This window comes from Acomys russatus, chromosome 8, assembly GCF_903995435.1.
Source record: "Acomys russatus chromosome 8, mAcoRus1.1, whole genome shotgun sequence".
NCBI classification, from domain to species: Eukaryota; Metazoa; Chordata; class Mammalia; order Rodentia; family Muridae; genus Acomys; species Acomys russatus.
Genome location: NC_067144.1, coordinates 68,968,895 through 68,985,742, shown reverse-complemented (window position 1 = coordinate 68,985,742; position 16,848 = coordinate 68,968,895). Strand labels below are relative to the sequence as shown.

At 51.6% G+C, this 16,848-nt stretch overlaps 1 protein-coding gene across 1 annotated transcript in view; it reads right to left on the bottom strand.

Moving 5' to 3' along the window:
* Hunk (hormonally up-regulated Neu-associated kinase) overlaps positions 1–7,750 on the bottom strand; it is a 110,778-nt gene extending 103,028 nt beyond the window's left edge. The window contains exon 1 of the mRNA XM_051150191.1: positions 7,478–7,750. Coding sequence (XP_051006148.1) covers positions 7,478–7,735 — 258 coding nt within the window. The 5' untranslated portion in view covers positions 7,736–7,750. The remainder of the gene's footprint in view (positions 1–7,477) is intronic.
* Between the last annotated feature and the right edge of the window lie 9,098 nt (positions 7,751–16,848).

Here is a 16,848-nt window from a genome sequence, read left to right as displayed (position 1 = left end):
AACAAAGCAACAGAGAATGAACCTGCTCAAGACATCCCTCAGGCAAAGAGGTCAGCAAGGCAGTGCTCCCCTGTGCAAGCCGCCGCCGGCATCTAAAGAGAAAGCGCATAGAAGACCCAGAATCAATCAGCAAGTAGAAGCCACAGCACCGGTACTCAAGACAAGGACTTTTGAATCTGCCAGCATCACCTAATGCCCATGACATCCAGGGCCTGATTTTCTATACTTCCCGGTTTGTTATGGAATACAACGATGGCGGTGGAGGTGGGGGTTGGGGGGTGGGAAGCAGAAGAAACTTGGGAGGAACAGAAGCCCACCCAGGAGTCTGGTTGAAACCTCTCATGAGCTGAGAGTCAAGGATCTCCACACAGTTTACATTTGCTGAGAAGGCTATGTGCATAGAGATAATATCCCTTTCACAGAGGAATATTACATTATACACTTTAACTAAGAATGCTAAAATAACAATGGATCATGCCTAAGGTCTGAGCACATATGGCCCTTCTCTGTATACTCCCCCTACCTGGAGCTGGAAACCAGCCATGTTCTAGAAATTTCACAAAGAAACCCATCCACAGTAAAAGACAGGTCTTTTTTTTTTTTTTTTTTTTTTCTTCTTCTTCTTCTTCTTTTTTTTTTTTTTTTGTTTTTTGTTTTGTTTTGTTTTGTTTTTGTTTTCCTGACAGGGTTTCTCTGTGTAGCCTTGGCTGTCCTAGACTCACTTTGTAGCCCAGGCTGGCCTCGAACTCACAGCGATCCACCTGCCTCTGCCTCCTGAGTGAGGCAGATTAAAGGCATATGCCACCACGCCCGCCCGGCATTAAAACTTAACCGCCTGGTACAACCCTCACGATGCATAGCTTTACCAGACAGCCGTCCCTCCCAAGCCATCTCCAGGGCTACCCTAGAATCATAATTTCATTCTTTGTTATAAAAAAAAAAAAAAAAGTGGGGGGGGGGGGCGGGGAGGGAGGGAGGGATGTCAAAGGGTAAGGGGACTTTTTAACAGCTTTTTCAGAAATAACTTGAGAGCCACCGAAATCGTGTGTTCGGCTATTGCTGGGCCTTTTAGGTGGAGCTCTCTTTTGAGGAACCAACACTCACGTGTGTAAGGTGTGTAAGATCTCTCTTTAGGAGCTGCTCTATTAACCTCCTGGTTACTATTTGTTGGGTTTGTATACGTATATACATGTGTCCACATGTATGTGAGCGTACACATGTGGGGTTGTGCACATCCATGTGGAAGCCTGTGGTGGATGTCTGGTGTCTTCCTCAGCTGTTCTGCACTTTACCTACTGAGGCAGAACGTTTGGCTACAAATCAGCTAGGCTGGTTAACCAGCTTGCTCTGTGCTTTCAGTCTCAGCCTCCTCCCTGCTGGGATAACAGAGGAGCTGCCACGCCCACCTGGCTTTTATGTGGTGTCTGGGATCTACACTCCGGTGTGTTCACATTTGTACAGCAAGCACTTTCCACACCCAGGTAGCTCCCTGGCCCTTAAAATCTCTTTTTACAATGTTTCAAATCATTACATTTGTTTAGCACACGCGCGTGCATGCGTGCGTGTGTGTGTGTGTGTGTGTGTGTGTGTGTGTGTGTGTGTACCTGCTTTGGGGGCCCTAGCATACTGGGGAGGTCAAAGGACAACTTGCAGGAATTGGTTCTTTCCTTCCGTAGTGTGGACCCTGGAGACTAGACTCGGATCACTTTGCCCACCCCTGAGCCATTTTCCAGCCCTAAAAATCTCCTAACAAACTACAGCTCCGCTTCTTGCTATCCTGAGACTCTGTTCTGCACTAACGTCAAGAATCCAGCTTCACCTGGGTCAAAGCCTCTGAGAAGACTGCCTCGGGATGTGCCCCACCGCTGCTGACAATCTAACCATCCAGCCATGCTCCGAGGAGACAGCAGGGACTCCAGAGCAGCACAGCACATGAATGTGGCAGAGCCTGGGCCAAGCAAAGGCGAGGCTGGTGATATGGCTGATACGGTAGAGTGCTTGCCTGCCGCGCACAAAGGCCTGAGACTGATCACTTTGACAGTCTGAATGAGAATGGCCCTCATAGGCTCATATATTTGAATGTTTGATTCCCAGTAGGTGGCACTGTTTGGGAAGAATTGAGAGACGCGGTTCTGTTAGAAGAGCTGTGTCACCAGGGGCAAGCTTTGAGGTTTCAAAAGCCCATGCCCAGCCCAGTCTACTTCTCTGCCTCCTGCTCATAGATCACATGGAAGCACCCAGCTACTGCCCCGGCACCTCACCCGCCCGCTGCTCCCGTGTGCTCCCTGCCACAGTGGCTATGGACTCAACCGCTGAAACAGTAAGCAAACCCCCAATTAAATGCTTTATTCTTAAGTCGCCTTGGTCATGGTGTCTCTTTACAGCAATAGACAGTAACTAAGACACTCCCCATCACTGAATAGACTGGGCAGGATGGGCAGACACCCATAATCCCGGTACTCTATAGAGGTGGAGGCAGGAGGGCCAAGCAGCTCAAGATCACTTTTCCCAGTGATGTAGCACGTTTGAGGCCAGTCTGGGTGACTCTATCTCAAAAACAAACCAAAACCAGTAAGATAAGTTTCACTGACTGGGCAGGGGCGGGGGGTGGTGGTAAGGCAGCAAGTTTCTCACTTACCATGAATAATAGAGAGGAGCAAAAACCTCCAGTACAAATGCCATTTCGTGCCCAAGCCATCAACACAACCTGCCTGTCTCTTCAGACGGATGTGGCTGCCACTCCCTACCCCTTCTGGGAAGATAATCACCACTCTGGAAAAATCCAGCAGCATGCAGACACAGATGGGCCCACAGACCTGCACAAGATTAGTAAGTTCAGCCGGGACTCCACACCTGCAGAGAAAATGTGAGGCGCGCCCCTCCTCATGGGCGCCGGTCTGCACGCTGATGCTGACTCACAGCATCCTTTGAAGTCCTCTGGCCCCGTATCAATGAGCGCTAAGGACCAAGCCCCACATGCCAATCTCCATCGTCCCAAGTACTTCAAAAAGATGAGGCAAGGCAGGAAGTTCAAAAGAATGTGCCCACAACCCCACCACCTGTAATTCAGGAAATATAGGCACTGCCACGTCACACAGGACACACGGGGCAGGTGCCTCGGCAAAAGCCTTGCCAAGAAACCCCTGCCGAAGGCTAATAGGAACTTCCAGTTCTCCATGCATGCCTCATACCTCAAAGACATTGCTCCCGAAATCAATTTCTCCTTCCCTCCCTCCCTCCCTCTCCCTCTCCCTCTCTCTCTCTCTCTCTCTCTCTCTCTCTCTCTCTCTCTCTCTCTCTCTCTAAAAGAAATACAGGATTTAGCACCTGTTTGTTTCAGAAATACTTGCTAAAAACAGATCTGCCAAAAGGCCACCTCTAAAATTAGTCATATTTCCTGTTCTGCAAAACATAGTAAAGGGTAATTTTAGTAACTTCTTCACTCCAGGTATCTGGTACCGCTGCACTCTTTACGCGATGACTTGCAACTTACTAAGCAGGCAGTCCTTGTTTTTTCAGCCCCAAAATAGCTCTAATGAAATGTATAAATGAGCTTTTAAAATAAAAACCAAAGGCTAGAATGAGTTATTAGAGTCTCTTCACTAATTGTTTAGTGTACCCACCTTGGCCTCTTAATCACAGGTCAAGGTGGCACCACTGTCTGCCCTGCTGAACACTGCCGCTGGCCTGCCAAGCCCAGTAGATTTCATTAGACCTCCCCCCACCACCACACTTTCTATTACATTTACTGGGGGTGGAGGGTGCACACCAAAGTGAACTTATGGAAGTCTGGGCATTAGGGGACAACTTCCAGGTGCTGGCTGTCTTCTTCCACCATTCTTCCACCACAAGAGCATCGGGGATGGGACCTGGGTCATCACATGGCCAGCAAACACCTGCAACCACTGAGCCATTTCAGCTACGTTTTATCTGAGTTTTAAAATGTGACAGTATCTTCCCAATGGGCCAAACACAAAATGTTCCCTACCAATTCAGAGCCACTCTGAGGCCAAAAGCACAGCCTCCGACAGTCTGTCAAAGTCCCTAGCCCAAACTCCTGCCCAGCACTGTCCTCCATGTCAAAGCCATAATGAGTGACACTTTTCAGAATCTAACAGATGATGCCTCCTGGTCCAAACAGCACTTCAGCCATGACCAAGAACCCAGTAATTAAGAATCTCGTGTGGTCCAGTGAATATTTATTTTTATAAAGCCAGATGGACAGAGACTGTCTTCACTTAAAAGCTAAAGGAAAGCAAATTGGGTCTCAGCCCTAAGCCACCCCGTCTAGATTCAGATCACTTCCCAGGCAACAACTTCAGAGGCCACTGAGGCAAAACATCTTCCGACCTGCTCTGCAGGTAGCAAGCAACAGGAGCCTTGTGATGAGGTAGGACTGAGCCAGCACTCAGGAGGCAGAGGCAGGCGGATCTCTGTGAGTTCGAGGCCAGCCTGATCTACAAAGCAAGTCCAGGACAGCCAAGGCTACACAAAGAAATCCTGTCTCAGACAGAGAGAGAGAGAGAGAGACAGACAGACAGACAGACAGACAGACAGACAGACAGACACGGAGGACTGAGCTAGGGAAAGGGGAACTTGTTTGTCATCTGGACTTAGCCAGGAATTCCCAGAAAACTGTGGAGGGTTTTATCCAGAGCATTTTGGAAATGTGAACCTTGCCAAATACATGCCCAATCCCACCACTACCACCACCACCCTACCCGCCCCCCCCCCCCACACACACACACTGCCTCAAATGCCTTCAACCAGCAAGAGTCTGGATTTGGCCACAAATCAAGCCGAATAAAGGGCTTGCTTTGATGAGTGGAAGGAGTCTAAGATGGTGTGCCCTCCATCCTCCACTTAAGAAAGAGAGTCTGCACCCGCTGAAAATGGTGAAATGCTTTAACTAATGCATGCACCACAAGGAACGTATAATGGGGCATGCTTTTCCCCTCCCCCCACCCCAGGTGAAACGACTTGCCCTGCAGTTTAGTTTGCAAATAGCTTGAAGTAGCTTTCCCCTTTCCTCAGCTTTGCTTAAGATTCCCAAAACAAAGGAGGGCTGGGGGAACTCACTAACTCACTAATAATGCTTTTCTCTCTCCCTCCCCCCCCCCCCCCATCTCTTTCTCATCTCTACAATCAGCTAAAGCCCACATCTATTACTTAAGCATTAAAGGTGTAGGGTTAGGGAGATAAAAGCACTGTTTCTTTTCTTTTTCTTTCTTTCTTTCTTTTTTTTTTTTTTTTTTTTTTTTTGGTTTTGGTTTTGGTTTTTTGAGACAGGGTTTCTCTGTGTAGCCTTGGCTGTCCTGGACTCATTTTGTAGACCAAGCTGGCCTCGAACTTACAGAGATCCACATGCCTCTGCCTCCTGAGTGCTGGGATTAAAGGTGTGCGCCACCAGACAGCACTGTTTCTTTAAAGCTAACAGTGGAAGGAGCTCAAATCCAGGTCCCTCCTGATACTCTGCTGTCCCAGAGGAGCGACCCTCCTGGCTAGAGAAAAGCACAGCAGGAAAGGCCAACCGTCTGCAACCTAAGCTTCCCTCCCTGGCCTCAGCCTCTGCCTGAAGGACTAGGGCCTTTAACTAGAGCAGATAAATTGGTCCAGGGAAATAACTTTACATCCAACAAATATCTCCTCTCATTACAAAGATGAATTGAGCCGTCATAAAGACAGGAGGAAAAGGGACCCCAGTTGGGCAGAAACTCCTTGTATTTATTCCAGGGGATCCCGCTTGGCAGGAATAGCAGAAGCATCCAGAACTGAAGCACTGGGAGTTGGTGGACAGGGGCAGAGGGCTGAACTCTGAGTATGTCCCCAGGTAGTTTATCAAAGGCCCAGAGTGTTGTGCTATGGGGCAACACTGTCCCAGTTGAGGAGCTGAGGTCCAGCCCAATGTGGCAAGAAGTTCTAAAGAGCTCTGACCAGAAGCGCAGGAGAAAGTTGGCTGACAGGAAGACTCATCTCTACAGAGGTGGCACATATAGGTTACACGTGCAAACAAGGCCCTTCGCCTCTCCTGCAGAGAACAGAAGTGAGCTCAGCCAGCACCCTGAGTGGACCTCTGTGTGCCAGGCAGGCAGCCCACTGCACACCAAAGAGTCACCAAACTTCCCCCTTCTCCACTTAAAATGACTAGCACCCCGTCTGAGGAGCTTGCTCTTCTCTGAAGAGCTTGAGTGAGTTCATACAGAACACTAGCAATTCGGGCAAGAGGCACTTTTGAAAATGACTCAGTCTAATGCTGCTTACCCAGTATAAAGGGACACCACCACCACCACCGCCCCCCCTTCACCCCCTTGGAATGGCTACTGAAAAAGGGTATGAATTCTAAAGCTGATGGGCACTGTTCAAATGTAGGGGGTCTCCAGGACAACAGAAACATAGAGGGAAACCCAAGATATCAGGCTAAGTAAAGGCTAGCGCAGCAGCTTGGCCCTGTCACCAGAGTTCACGAAATTTATCACCGTCACAAATTCCTAGGCTGGGCAAGCAACAAGCTCAAGGGTTTTGCCCTTGGGCTATTTGTTGCTAGGACCGGGTGAGGTCCCCTCCTACTCCCAAGGGAACATCGCACAGCCTGGGGGAAGTATTACAAAGTATTGGGTCTATGCAAAGATACCAGCTTGGCAGCCAGGAGCAATTCTTTATCTGAGGCCACCCTGCCTCAAAAGTAAGTCAGCCTCTTGGGGTTTCTTCTAAGTTAACACCCGAGATCTGCCCGCACCTGGCCTGGCAAGAGTTCACACTCCTCTCTAACTTCTAAGTAGGTCAAAGTAGTATCCCTCCAGGTGTGGGGGAGGGGCTCCTTTCCGGCTCCTTCCCTTCAGTGTCTTCTAGAAAGATAAAAGAAAAAAAAAGGTATCTCCGAACTTGTAGAGTCCAGGGCTTATCTGTGTAGTTCTGCACTTGTCAAAAGCGGGGTCTTTACTGCAACTCGAAGAACTGCCCCAGGCCACGAGGGTGGACAGGGTAGCTCACGGAGCCTCAACTCTACTCCATGTCCTCGCCAGAGCCCAGGAGGGACGAAACTCTTAAGTAAGCAACCTCAGAGGCTAGCTACCCTGCTCTCCAGCGGCACGTTCCAAAAGCAAGGCTGAAGCCCAGTCTGAACCTACTTCCCGCCTGTGCACTGATCCAAGTCCCTACCGCAGGACCCTCCAAAGCCACAGCTATGGATCCCTCCCAGCCCCCCACCGCTCGGCAGCCCCCTTCTCTGGCGTCCACCAGGCGGCACCCTTCCAAAACAAAACAGAAAGGCAGTGGGGTAGCTTCGTGGGTACATCTATCTGTCCAGGTCCCCCAGCCCACGAACGTGACCCTCCCCCATTACTCATCAGTGGGCGCCTGGTGGCCCACTGCCAGAGCCTGAGCGTGCGTCTTCCTATACTGGGTTGGAAATCCAGACAGAGTGCTCGCGGGACAGTGCTCTCGGGTCCTCCTACCAGGCCCGCAAGCCCCGGCTCACCTTCTCTCCGGTCAGCACGTGCAGCCCCTCGCGCACCTTGGCGAAGGAGCCCTCGCCCAGCTTCCTGCTGCCGATGAGGTAGTTGCCCACGCGCTTGTGGTGCTGGAAGTCGCGGAGCCGCTCGCGGGACACGCCGCTCACCCAGGCCGGCAGGAAACTTCCCTCGCAGGCCGCCGGCCTGGCCGCGTCCTCCGCGCCTCCGTCGCCCCCCGGTGCCGCCGGCTCTCCCAGGAGCCCGTCCCCCGCTGCCGCCGGCATCGCGCCCGCTCGGCTCCCGCGCTCACAGCCGCTCCTCCTCCTGCTCCGCCGGCGGCCCTGGGCTCGGCCCCGCCCGGCTCGGGTCTCCCCGCTCACGCCCCCCGCGCTTCAGTGCGAGCGCAACACGCAGACAATAGCTGGCGACCGGGCGACCGGGGACCCGCCCCCGAGAAGTTCGTTCTCGGAAGATCGATCGCCCAGATCGTGTCCACCGCCCCGTCGGGTGCTCTGTTCGGGTGCGAGGGGTGGGGGAACGGCTGCTGATGCGAAAGGGGCGCTGTCGGGTGGCGGGGTCCCCCAAGCCCGGGCGCCGCCGCCCTCAGGCCCGCCGGGTCGTCAGCAGTGCGCCCCGGGGCTGCTCCCGCCGGAGAGAAGCGCGCGACGGGCTGCAGGCGCCCTCTGGAAGGCAGCAGAAGAAAGCCCCATTCAGTTTGAATTTGCAGAAATTTAATCCGCTCGCGGGCGGCAGGGACAGACGCGAGCTCCACTCCGCAGCCTGAGCACTTTCAAATCCCTCGTAGCCCCTCCTTCTTTCTCCGCGCGCAACAGCCGAACTCGACCCTCGCTGGAGAGGGGAGGGGGAGGGAGCGGCGGAGTGGGCGGCGAAGCCACCTGAGCGCCAGACAGGGGGACCCCGCGCGGCCGCGTAGACGCGCGCTCCCGGGCTACCCAAGACCAGGCTCCTCCGGCAGTGCGGATCACGCTAATCTGGTCTTGAGCTTTCTGGACCTTTCGGGAGTGAATTTCCTTACCAACCGCACCCACCAGAGGCAGGAGAAAGAGAAAGAGACGCTCTGGACTGTAGGACGGGTTGGGTAGCCAGCCCAGAGCCTGGCACACAGTAGGGATTCCGGGCGATGGATGGATTGATAGGTGTGTGGGTGGGTGGGTGTGTATGTAACAGGCTGTGTGTCGGTGCTCGCAAGCAGACTAGATTGCTGCTTCCGAGAAGAACCAGCCGCCACAGTTAATAGTAGCGGCGGCAGCGTAGGAACCAGGGCGTTTGCTGCCTGTGCGTGTGCGTTTGCTCCCTCTCTACTTTCCATAGAGATGATGTCGGTGGTTGCAGGGTGAGCCAGACCGGAGCTTCGCAGCTCCTGGATGCTTTTGTTCTGCGGGCTCTGTGACTGTACTGATCCCACATAAACAATTACATCTGTTCTGAGACACCTACCTAGTATGTCTAGGATCCCCCAACATCTTCCCGAACCTAAATGAGGGATACAAAAAATAAAATAAAATAAAAGGATGCAGACTGGCCTTTCCAAAATGCGACCTGTTGAGGTGCCCACGCCTAATGTAAATTTAACCTCTTGAGCACGCATCATCTGAGCTCAAAGAGAGGAGGGACTAACAACTTCATTTCATTGTTTACCCCCGCAGTAAACAGGTATGACATCATCGATCCACATTAGTGCTCTGAGGTGGGGGAAGGGATACAGCTGTCACCCATCCAGAGGCGGAGGAGGTCCCTAGCCTATCTGAAAAGTAACCCCCAAAATGCCCGGTTTTATACGATTAAGCATCTTTTGAGCTACGCACATGCTGTAAGTCGCTATCCTTGCTACTATAACCGAGTCTAGTGCTTGTCTTGGGCTGGGGTGTCATTGCTCCGGATTTCCCACAATAAAGACAAGCTTTCCACTGCTTTCTTGCTGTACTTAAGGGACTTCTTAGCTCCTACAATTTCTGCAGGGCTCATCCAATTGCTTTTGTGTTTCTAATTCAGTAATTGAATTTTCAGGAGACGGGGAGAGGGAGAGGTTTCATTGTGTGGGGAGGATGAAGCCCACTTTGGGGTGAATATTCCATCAGGAAAGGATTTGAAGTTTCCCAATGTCCCGTTAATTTAATTTTAGGAAATTAGCTCTTTGTGAAAATTTAGAGAATCGTTTGTTTCAGTTTAAGGCAAATCCCAGAGAGTCCTCATCAGTTGGGGCCGGCTCTTCACAAGTGGTGGAAGTCATTTGTGATGAAATAGAGACTTTCTTCCCTTTTAATGTTTTGATTATACCCTCCCAGGGTAGAGGTCAGGAACGGGGTGAAGAAGAGAGAAAAATGAGGCCCATTAAATCTTCTTCCAGCCTGCTGCCAGGGTGTAATCCAAGCTCATTGCTTAACTCTATTGGCTGGGACGGATGCCAAAGAGAAGTTCAAAGCCCACCCCTGCCTGGTTTTTCAACTGGTTCCTGCTCTCTGAAGTGGCCTTGCTCAGTAAGGACTGACTCCAGAAACTTCATTTCATAAGACAAATAAGCACGCAAGACGCTGTGTCATCCTCACACTAGGGATTCTGGAAATACCTGGCTGAGGACCAGTCACCGGTCATTGAAGAGCTTCTACTAACCACCACCCCCCCCACAAGCGTGTAAGGTTCCTCTAGGTGTTACAACTTAGCTGTCTTTGGACTGGAGAGATGGCTCAGTGGTTAGGAGCCTGCGCTGCTCTTCCACGGGGCCACGGTTCAGTTCCCAGCGTGCACAGTGATCTGCTTGCAACCACCTGTCACTCCAGCTCCAGGTGACCCAGAAGCCCTTCTCTCACCTCCAGAAACACCTGCACTCGGGAGCACATGCCCTCCCCTGCCCCGCCCCTGCCAACACATACACAATGCAAAGCGAAATATTTTTTTAAACAAGTTATTTATCTTCCTCCAAGCTTGACTCTCCTAGCTCCGTTCACTTATCCCACGCTTGCTTCTGACCCAGTGTCCCAGTAGGAGAAGCCCTTCCCAGCTGATGAGCTGCCGGTAAGATGACAAACCTCTGTCTTCTCACCGCATACCACTCAGCCTCACACCCACCTTCTGCCCCACCATATTGCTTGCTGCATGGCTTTCTTCTTTAGAATCTGGACAGGGGCTGTGTCTGTTTGGGTTGTGCTTCGCTCTACTGTACCCAGCACTGTGTCTAAGCTACAGACGTGTCTGAAGAGTATTTGTTGGCTGAGTGAGTGAAAGCAGTCACTGAGTGCCCAGTGATGACTTCTTGCTTGGGGACTCCATCTGCCCTCAGTTAGACCTTACAAATGACTTTTTTGTTTGTTTGTTTTTGTTTTTGTTTTTCGAGACAGGGTTTCTCTGTGTAGCCTTGGCTGTCCCGGACTCACTTACTACACCAGGCTGGCCTCGAACTCACAGAGATCCACCTGCCTCTGCCTCCCAAGTGCTGGGATTAAAGGCTTGGGCCACCACACCGCATGACTTTCTAAAGTTATTAATTGTTAGATTGTTGCCTTTTGGGAAATCGACAGATTTAATCATTTATCAAAGAGAGGCCATTCTCAAGCCTGGGGGAGTTAACCCTTTCAAAGTATCATCACTCGCAAGTGGCCAGGCGAGCCTGGAGAAGTTGTCTTGGTTGGCTTGTGCCAGCTGCTCCCTACTTGCCCCCCTTTTCTCCTTTCCCTCCTTCCATATGGCTGAGAGACTGTTTGTATGCTCCCCCAGTACGCCCGCTACAAGACCCAGCTGGAAGCAGCCAAAGACAATTAGAAATAGTCAGCCTGGCACTGCCAGCAAATGAGAGTTGGCTAGAGAGGGTTAGGCTGGCAGGAGCGGCGTAGTAGCTGGAGAAGACACAGCGGAGCGAAGGCAGAAGGCATGGGGCAGCGATGCCTGGACGACATCCTGCGAAATCAGTGTGTTTGTCCTCCGCAAGCAAAGTAACTGGTGAACCCCAGATCTGGATTTGAACCATGTCACCGGAGTTCATGGCCGCTGCGATTCCTGTCACACAGCCAGTGCACAGACTGTGCTCAGTGCAAGCGCTGGCATAAAATCCAGTGTGCCTGGGCAGCATTACTCCAACATCAACAGCTTCTCAATAGGGAATAACGACGGTGCACCTATGTGCCTCAGTTTCCCCATCATGTAAAGCAGTGTTTAGCTCAGTCCCTGGTATATTATAAATTTGTCTACTTTTGTTCCTGCTTCCATTGGTCTTAGTGACCTTTCTATTGCTGTGAAGAGACACACAATGACTAAGGCGACTTACAAAAGAAAGCATTTAACCTGGGGTTTATGGCTCCTGGGGGTAGGAGAGTCTACGATCGTGATGATGATGAATGTGGGGGATAGGAAGGCAGGCAGGCGTGGCGCTGGAGCAGTAGCAAGCAGCTGACATATTGAGACAATACGTCTCAAGGCAGAGAGAGAGGCTTACTAGGAACGACATGGGCTTTTAAAACCTCAAAGCCCCACCCCTAGCGAACCACCTCCAGCAAGGCCACACCTCCTAATTCTTCCCGAACAGTTCCATTAAGTGCAGAACAAGCCTTCAAATAAATGAGCTTACAGAGGCCATTCTCGGAGAAGTCAGCCCAGAGTATCCCAAAGCCCACAAATGCCTTTCTTTGATACACTGGATCTCAAGCATGAGCTCCAGGTTGGCCTTCTTCCCTCATTCCAAGCCCCAGGGCCTGACTTTTTCATCTCACCAGGCCATCTGATGGGACTTCAGACCTCATCTGATGCCATTACCCACACCTCTCCCGTCTTTTCTTAGGCTTCACTTGAGTTCACCCAGACATCAAACAGTCATCTTTTGCCTCCTCTCCTCCTTAATGCTTGTGTGTATTCCCTCAGACACACTATGCCCACCTGTGACTCTCACCCCTGTCACCCTATTCCAACTGCCATCTCTCACCTCCTAACTGGGGTCTCTTGCTTCTACACCAAGCCAAAGCACCCTCTCTTAATCATGGGAGTCAGACTCCAGACATGGCTCCATGACTAAGAGTGCCAGTTGTCCTTCCAAAGAACCTCAGTTCAGTTCCCAGCATCCACATGGGTGCCTCACAACCATCTCTAACTCCAGTTTTAGGGTATCTGATGCCCTCTTCTGGCCTCCTTAGGCACTGCACACATGTGGTACACACACAGACAAGCAAGCACACATACAGAGCCACACTTGTGTGCCTGATGCATTGCGGGTGTTCAGCCTGGAGCTTCCTCTCAACTCTTTTCATTTGTTTGGTTGGTTGGTTGGTTAGCTAGGTCGTTGGTTGGTTCGTCGGCTGATTGGTTTGGTTTTTCAAGACAGGGTTTCTCTGTGTAGCCTTGGCTGTCCTAGACTCACTTTGTAGACCAGGCTGGACTCGAACTCACAGAGATCTGCCTGCCTCTGCCTCCCCGAGTGCTGGGATGCGCCACTCACCCAGCTTCCTCTCAACTCTTATCTGTGTGGGAGATGAGGACAGTTCTGGATTTTTGTCTTGGGAGTGGCAACTACAGTGTGATGGGATGTGGGCGGCAGTACCACATTAGCCCCCGACAACCGCCTCCCATCAGCCACCACAATGACATTCTGTGGGAACGATACATTTTCCACACAAGACACCAATGGTTGCCCTTCTAGGAAAGCTGTTCTCTCAACACCGTTGTGCCTGCCTCAGGCCCCAGAAGCCAAGGGATGTGATGTTGTGGGAGAGACAATTATCCTTGTCCTCTACCACCAGGGAACACGGGATTCGCAGAGTCTGAGTCCCAGACAGAGACACTGAGAAGGACGGACATTTAAGACGCTCTGCTGGGAAGACACCATCCTGCGCAGGCCTCTTGCATCAGGTGGAAGAGGTGCCACGTCTCACACCAACGCCAGTGTCATCCCTGTAGCCTTCCGAAGCCCTGAGCTCTGCCCTCACCCTGAGGTACCCACATCCTTTCCCATACTTCACAGTCACCTACATCGTCTCCCTGCAGTCACCCCGCTCCAGCTACGGTCGGCGGCATATGAAGCCACTGCTCAGTGGACTCTCTGCATTGCTTGCTTTTAAGATGCACCCCCAATACCCTCAGAGCTCACTCTCACCATCTTGTGTCTTTTCTGTGACATTTTCCCCCTACCATATTAACAGGCCCTGCCTCCCTGAGCCCCGCCTCCTTAATCTTTCCCCCCTTCTATTGTTTTTTTTTTTTTTTTTTTTTTTTTTTTTTTGCTGACTGAGATATTACATAGTCTCCTTATTATTTTGCTTATTGTTTGTTTTCCTTTTAGGAACTACAGCCTCTCGAGGGCTGGGATTTCGGTTAAGTGCGCTGTGCGTGGAGCATGACTCCTGGGAGGAGAGCAATTCAAATTGGTGGTGGTTGGATGAATTTTTAACTCACCATAATAAATAAGACAGAAAAGAGAAATTGCAAGAAAACTGGGTCCTGCTGGAGATTGTATGCATCCCAAAGGCACACTGGGGGGAAATCAATATTCATGCTACAGAGATAAGCCTCTGTGGAAAGCTGCGTGTGTGCGTTATAGCCATCAGTACTATATTGACCGTGACTGGCTGGGTACTGCTTCCTGTCCGTTTCTGGACACAGCCTGCAGTAGTGAGAGTGTGAGGGAGTCACAGAGTGAATGGACAACCCTGAGGCTGCAGATGGGGACCGTAAGAGGAAGGCACTGTGGCACTGAATCCACAGACGGAGCCTGACCTGACCGCAGAGGACTGCCTAGAGAAGGCAGGAGGACCGATGCAGACTAGAGGAGGTGGGCGCCCCCTGCTGGCCGATACACTCTATTTCCCCCTCCACAACCTAGCGAGGGAACACTCTGAGGGTCAGCTTTCTCCATCTGGAAAGGGAAGAACATTTTTGTGTGTTGTTACTGTTCTTAGCACAACAGTCTTACAACACAGTAGTTGAATATGTAAGTTATAAAACGAGTTTAAAGTAAATCAAGAGTGAACAATTTAAAAGACATGGCTGTCTAGCTCGTCTTCGACGGAAGCTTCCGGGGAGCATCCTGGGGTAGACATCTTCATTCCTTGTGCTCACTGCTGAAGCCCACTCACAAGCCTCTGCCCCTGCCTCTGCTGAAGCCCCTGCCTCCTGCCTCTGCCCTTGCCTCTGCCTCTGCCTCTGCCCCTGCCCCTGCCTCCTGTCTCCATCCCTGCTTCCTGTCTCTACCTCTGCCTCTGCCTCTGCCCCTGCCTCTGCCTCTGCCCCTGCCTCTGCCTCTGCCCTTGCCTCTGCCCTTGCCTCTGCCCCTGCTACTGCCTTTGCCCCTGCCTCTGCCCCTGCCTCTGCCTCTGCCCCTGCCCCTGCCTCTGCCCCAGCCTCTGCCCCTGCCCCTGCCCCTGCCTCTGCCCCTGCCTCTGTCTCTGCCTCTGCCCCTGCCTCTGCCTCTGCCCTTGCCTCTGCCCCTGCCACTGCCTTTGCCCCTGCCTCTGCCTCTGCCTCTGTCTCTGCCCCTGCCCCTGCCTCTGCCTCTGCCCCTGCCTCTGCCTCTGCCCCTGCCTCTGCCTCTGCCCCTGACTCTGCCCCTGACTCTGTCTCTGCCCCTGCCTCTGCCCCTGCCTCTGCCTCTGCCCCTGCCTCTGTCTCTGCCCCTGCCTCTGCCCCTGCCTCTGCCTCTGCCTCTGCCTCTGTCCCTGCCCCTGCCTCTGTCCCTGCCTCTGTCTCTGCCCCTGCCTCTGCCCCTGCCTCTGCCTCTGCCCCTGCCCCTGCCTCTGTCTCTGTCTCTGCCCCTGTCTCTGCCTCTGCCCCTGCCTCTGTCTCTGTCTCTGCCTCTGTCTCTGCCTCTGCCTCTGCCCCTGCCTCTGATCCTGTCTCCTGCCCCTTGACCCTGCCTCCTGCCTTTGTTACTGCCAGTGAGTCTCTATGTAGAAAGATTGAAGAAGATAGATCAGTATATAGGTCAACAAATAGGCAGACAGACATACAAGATATACACAAAAAAATAATAGGTAGATGATTGAAAAAAGAAATTAATAGATGGCAGGTAAATAGACATGTTGATAGCAATGGGGAGGATGCTGACGACAAATGATATGTAAATAGAACTTCAGTGGACAATGTGCAGATACAGAAAGAGGCAGAGAGATGAGGCACGCACCTGCCATCCCAGCACTCAGGCGAAGACAAGAAGGCTGCTAGTAGTTCAAAACCAACCTAAGCCAGGCCAGCCTGAGATACCTGTATGAGACTATGTCTCAAAAAATAGATAGCTAATAGGTAGGTAGAGGGTGACTAGTAGATGGTACGCAAATAGATGGAGATACGAGCAGATCAGTAAACTCTAGATAAGTAGATGCTGCACAGATAAGAGCAAAGAAGCAAATGATATCTAGGTAGATGCTTAGCAGAAAAACTAATCAACAGAAAGCCAGGTGACAGAAGGTGAGGAGATGGACGCTATCTGCACAGAGAAGCTCCACGCACCAAAGGGTCCATTGCTGGCCTCAAAGCCTCACCAAATGCCGCTATAATTCACTCACTGTCTGCTTGTGCCCACTGCCTTCATACACCATGTTCTTCCTTCTATCAGCCAGTCATCAGTACTCCCTTCCACAGGGTGAGCTCAGGCAGAGCCCCTGGGTCATGGTGGAGGTAGGAGGTCCTGGTGGGTGCTTGTGTGGCTGGCTTGGCCCCTCAGACCATGCTCAGGCAGTGCAGATGGATGGTGAGAGTGGGATCTGTCCCACTGGATGTCTGTCTGTCTGCCTACCATGCAATAGTGAACTGAGTGCTGGAGCCTCCTAGAGCTGCAGCAGGAGCCACCATGGCAGAGTTGGGCTCCTTTATACTTATGGTGGCCGTTCTTGCTTGTCAACTTGAATACATCTAACAGATAACTAAAAGCCAAGCGCCTAGGCATACATGTGAGAGATTTGGTTTTTTGTAATAAAATCATTTGAAGTGGAAAAGCCCGCTTTTAATATGGATTTTCTGAGGTGGGAGGGTCCACCTTTAATCTGGGCCACACCTTCTGCTCTGCTGGCAGCCTATGTAAAGGACACAGAAGGAAGAATCTCTCTCTTTCTCTCTCTCTCTCTCTTTCTCTCTCTCTCTCTCTCTCTCTCTCTCTCTCTCTCTCTCTCTCTCTCTCTCTCTCTCCTGCCTGCTTGCTTATGCTCTCAGTGGCCGGCCCATTCCTTCACTTCTTCAGGATTCTGGCATATACTGAGGACCAGCTGAGACATCCAGCCTTGTGGACTGAACAATTACTGGATTCTTGGACCTTCCATTGGTAGGCAGCCATCGCTGGACTGGCTGGACCACAGCCTGTAAGCCATGCTAATAAATCACTGTTATATTCATTATATTCTTTCTGTCAGTTCTGTTCCTCTAGAAAATACAAATACAAGACTTCCACATGTAGTAGGGTCTTGAGCTA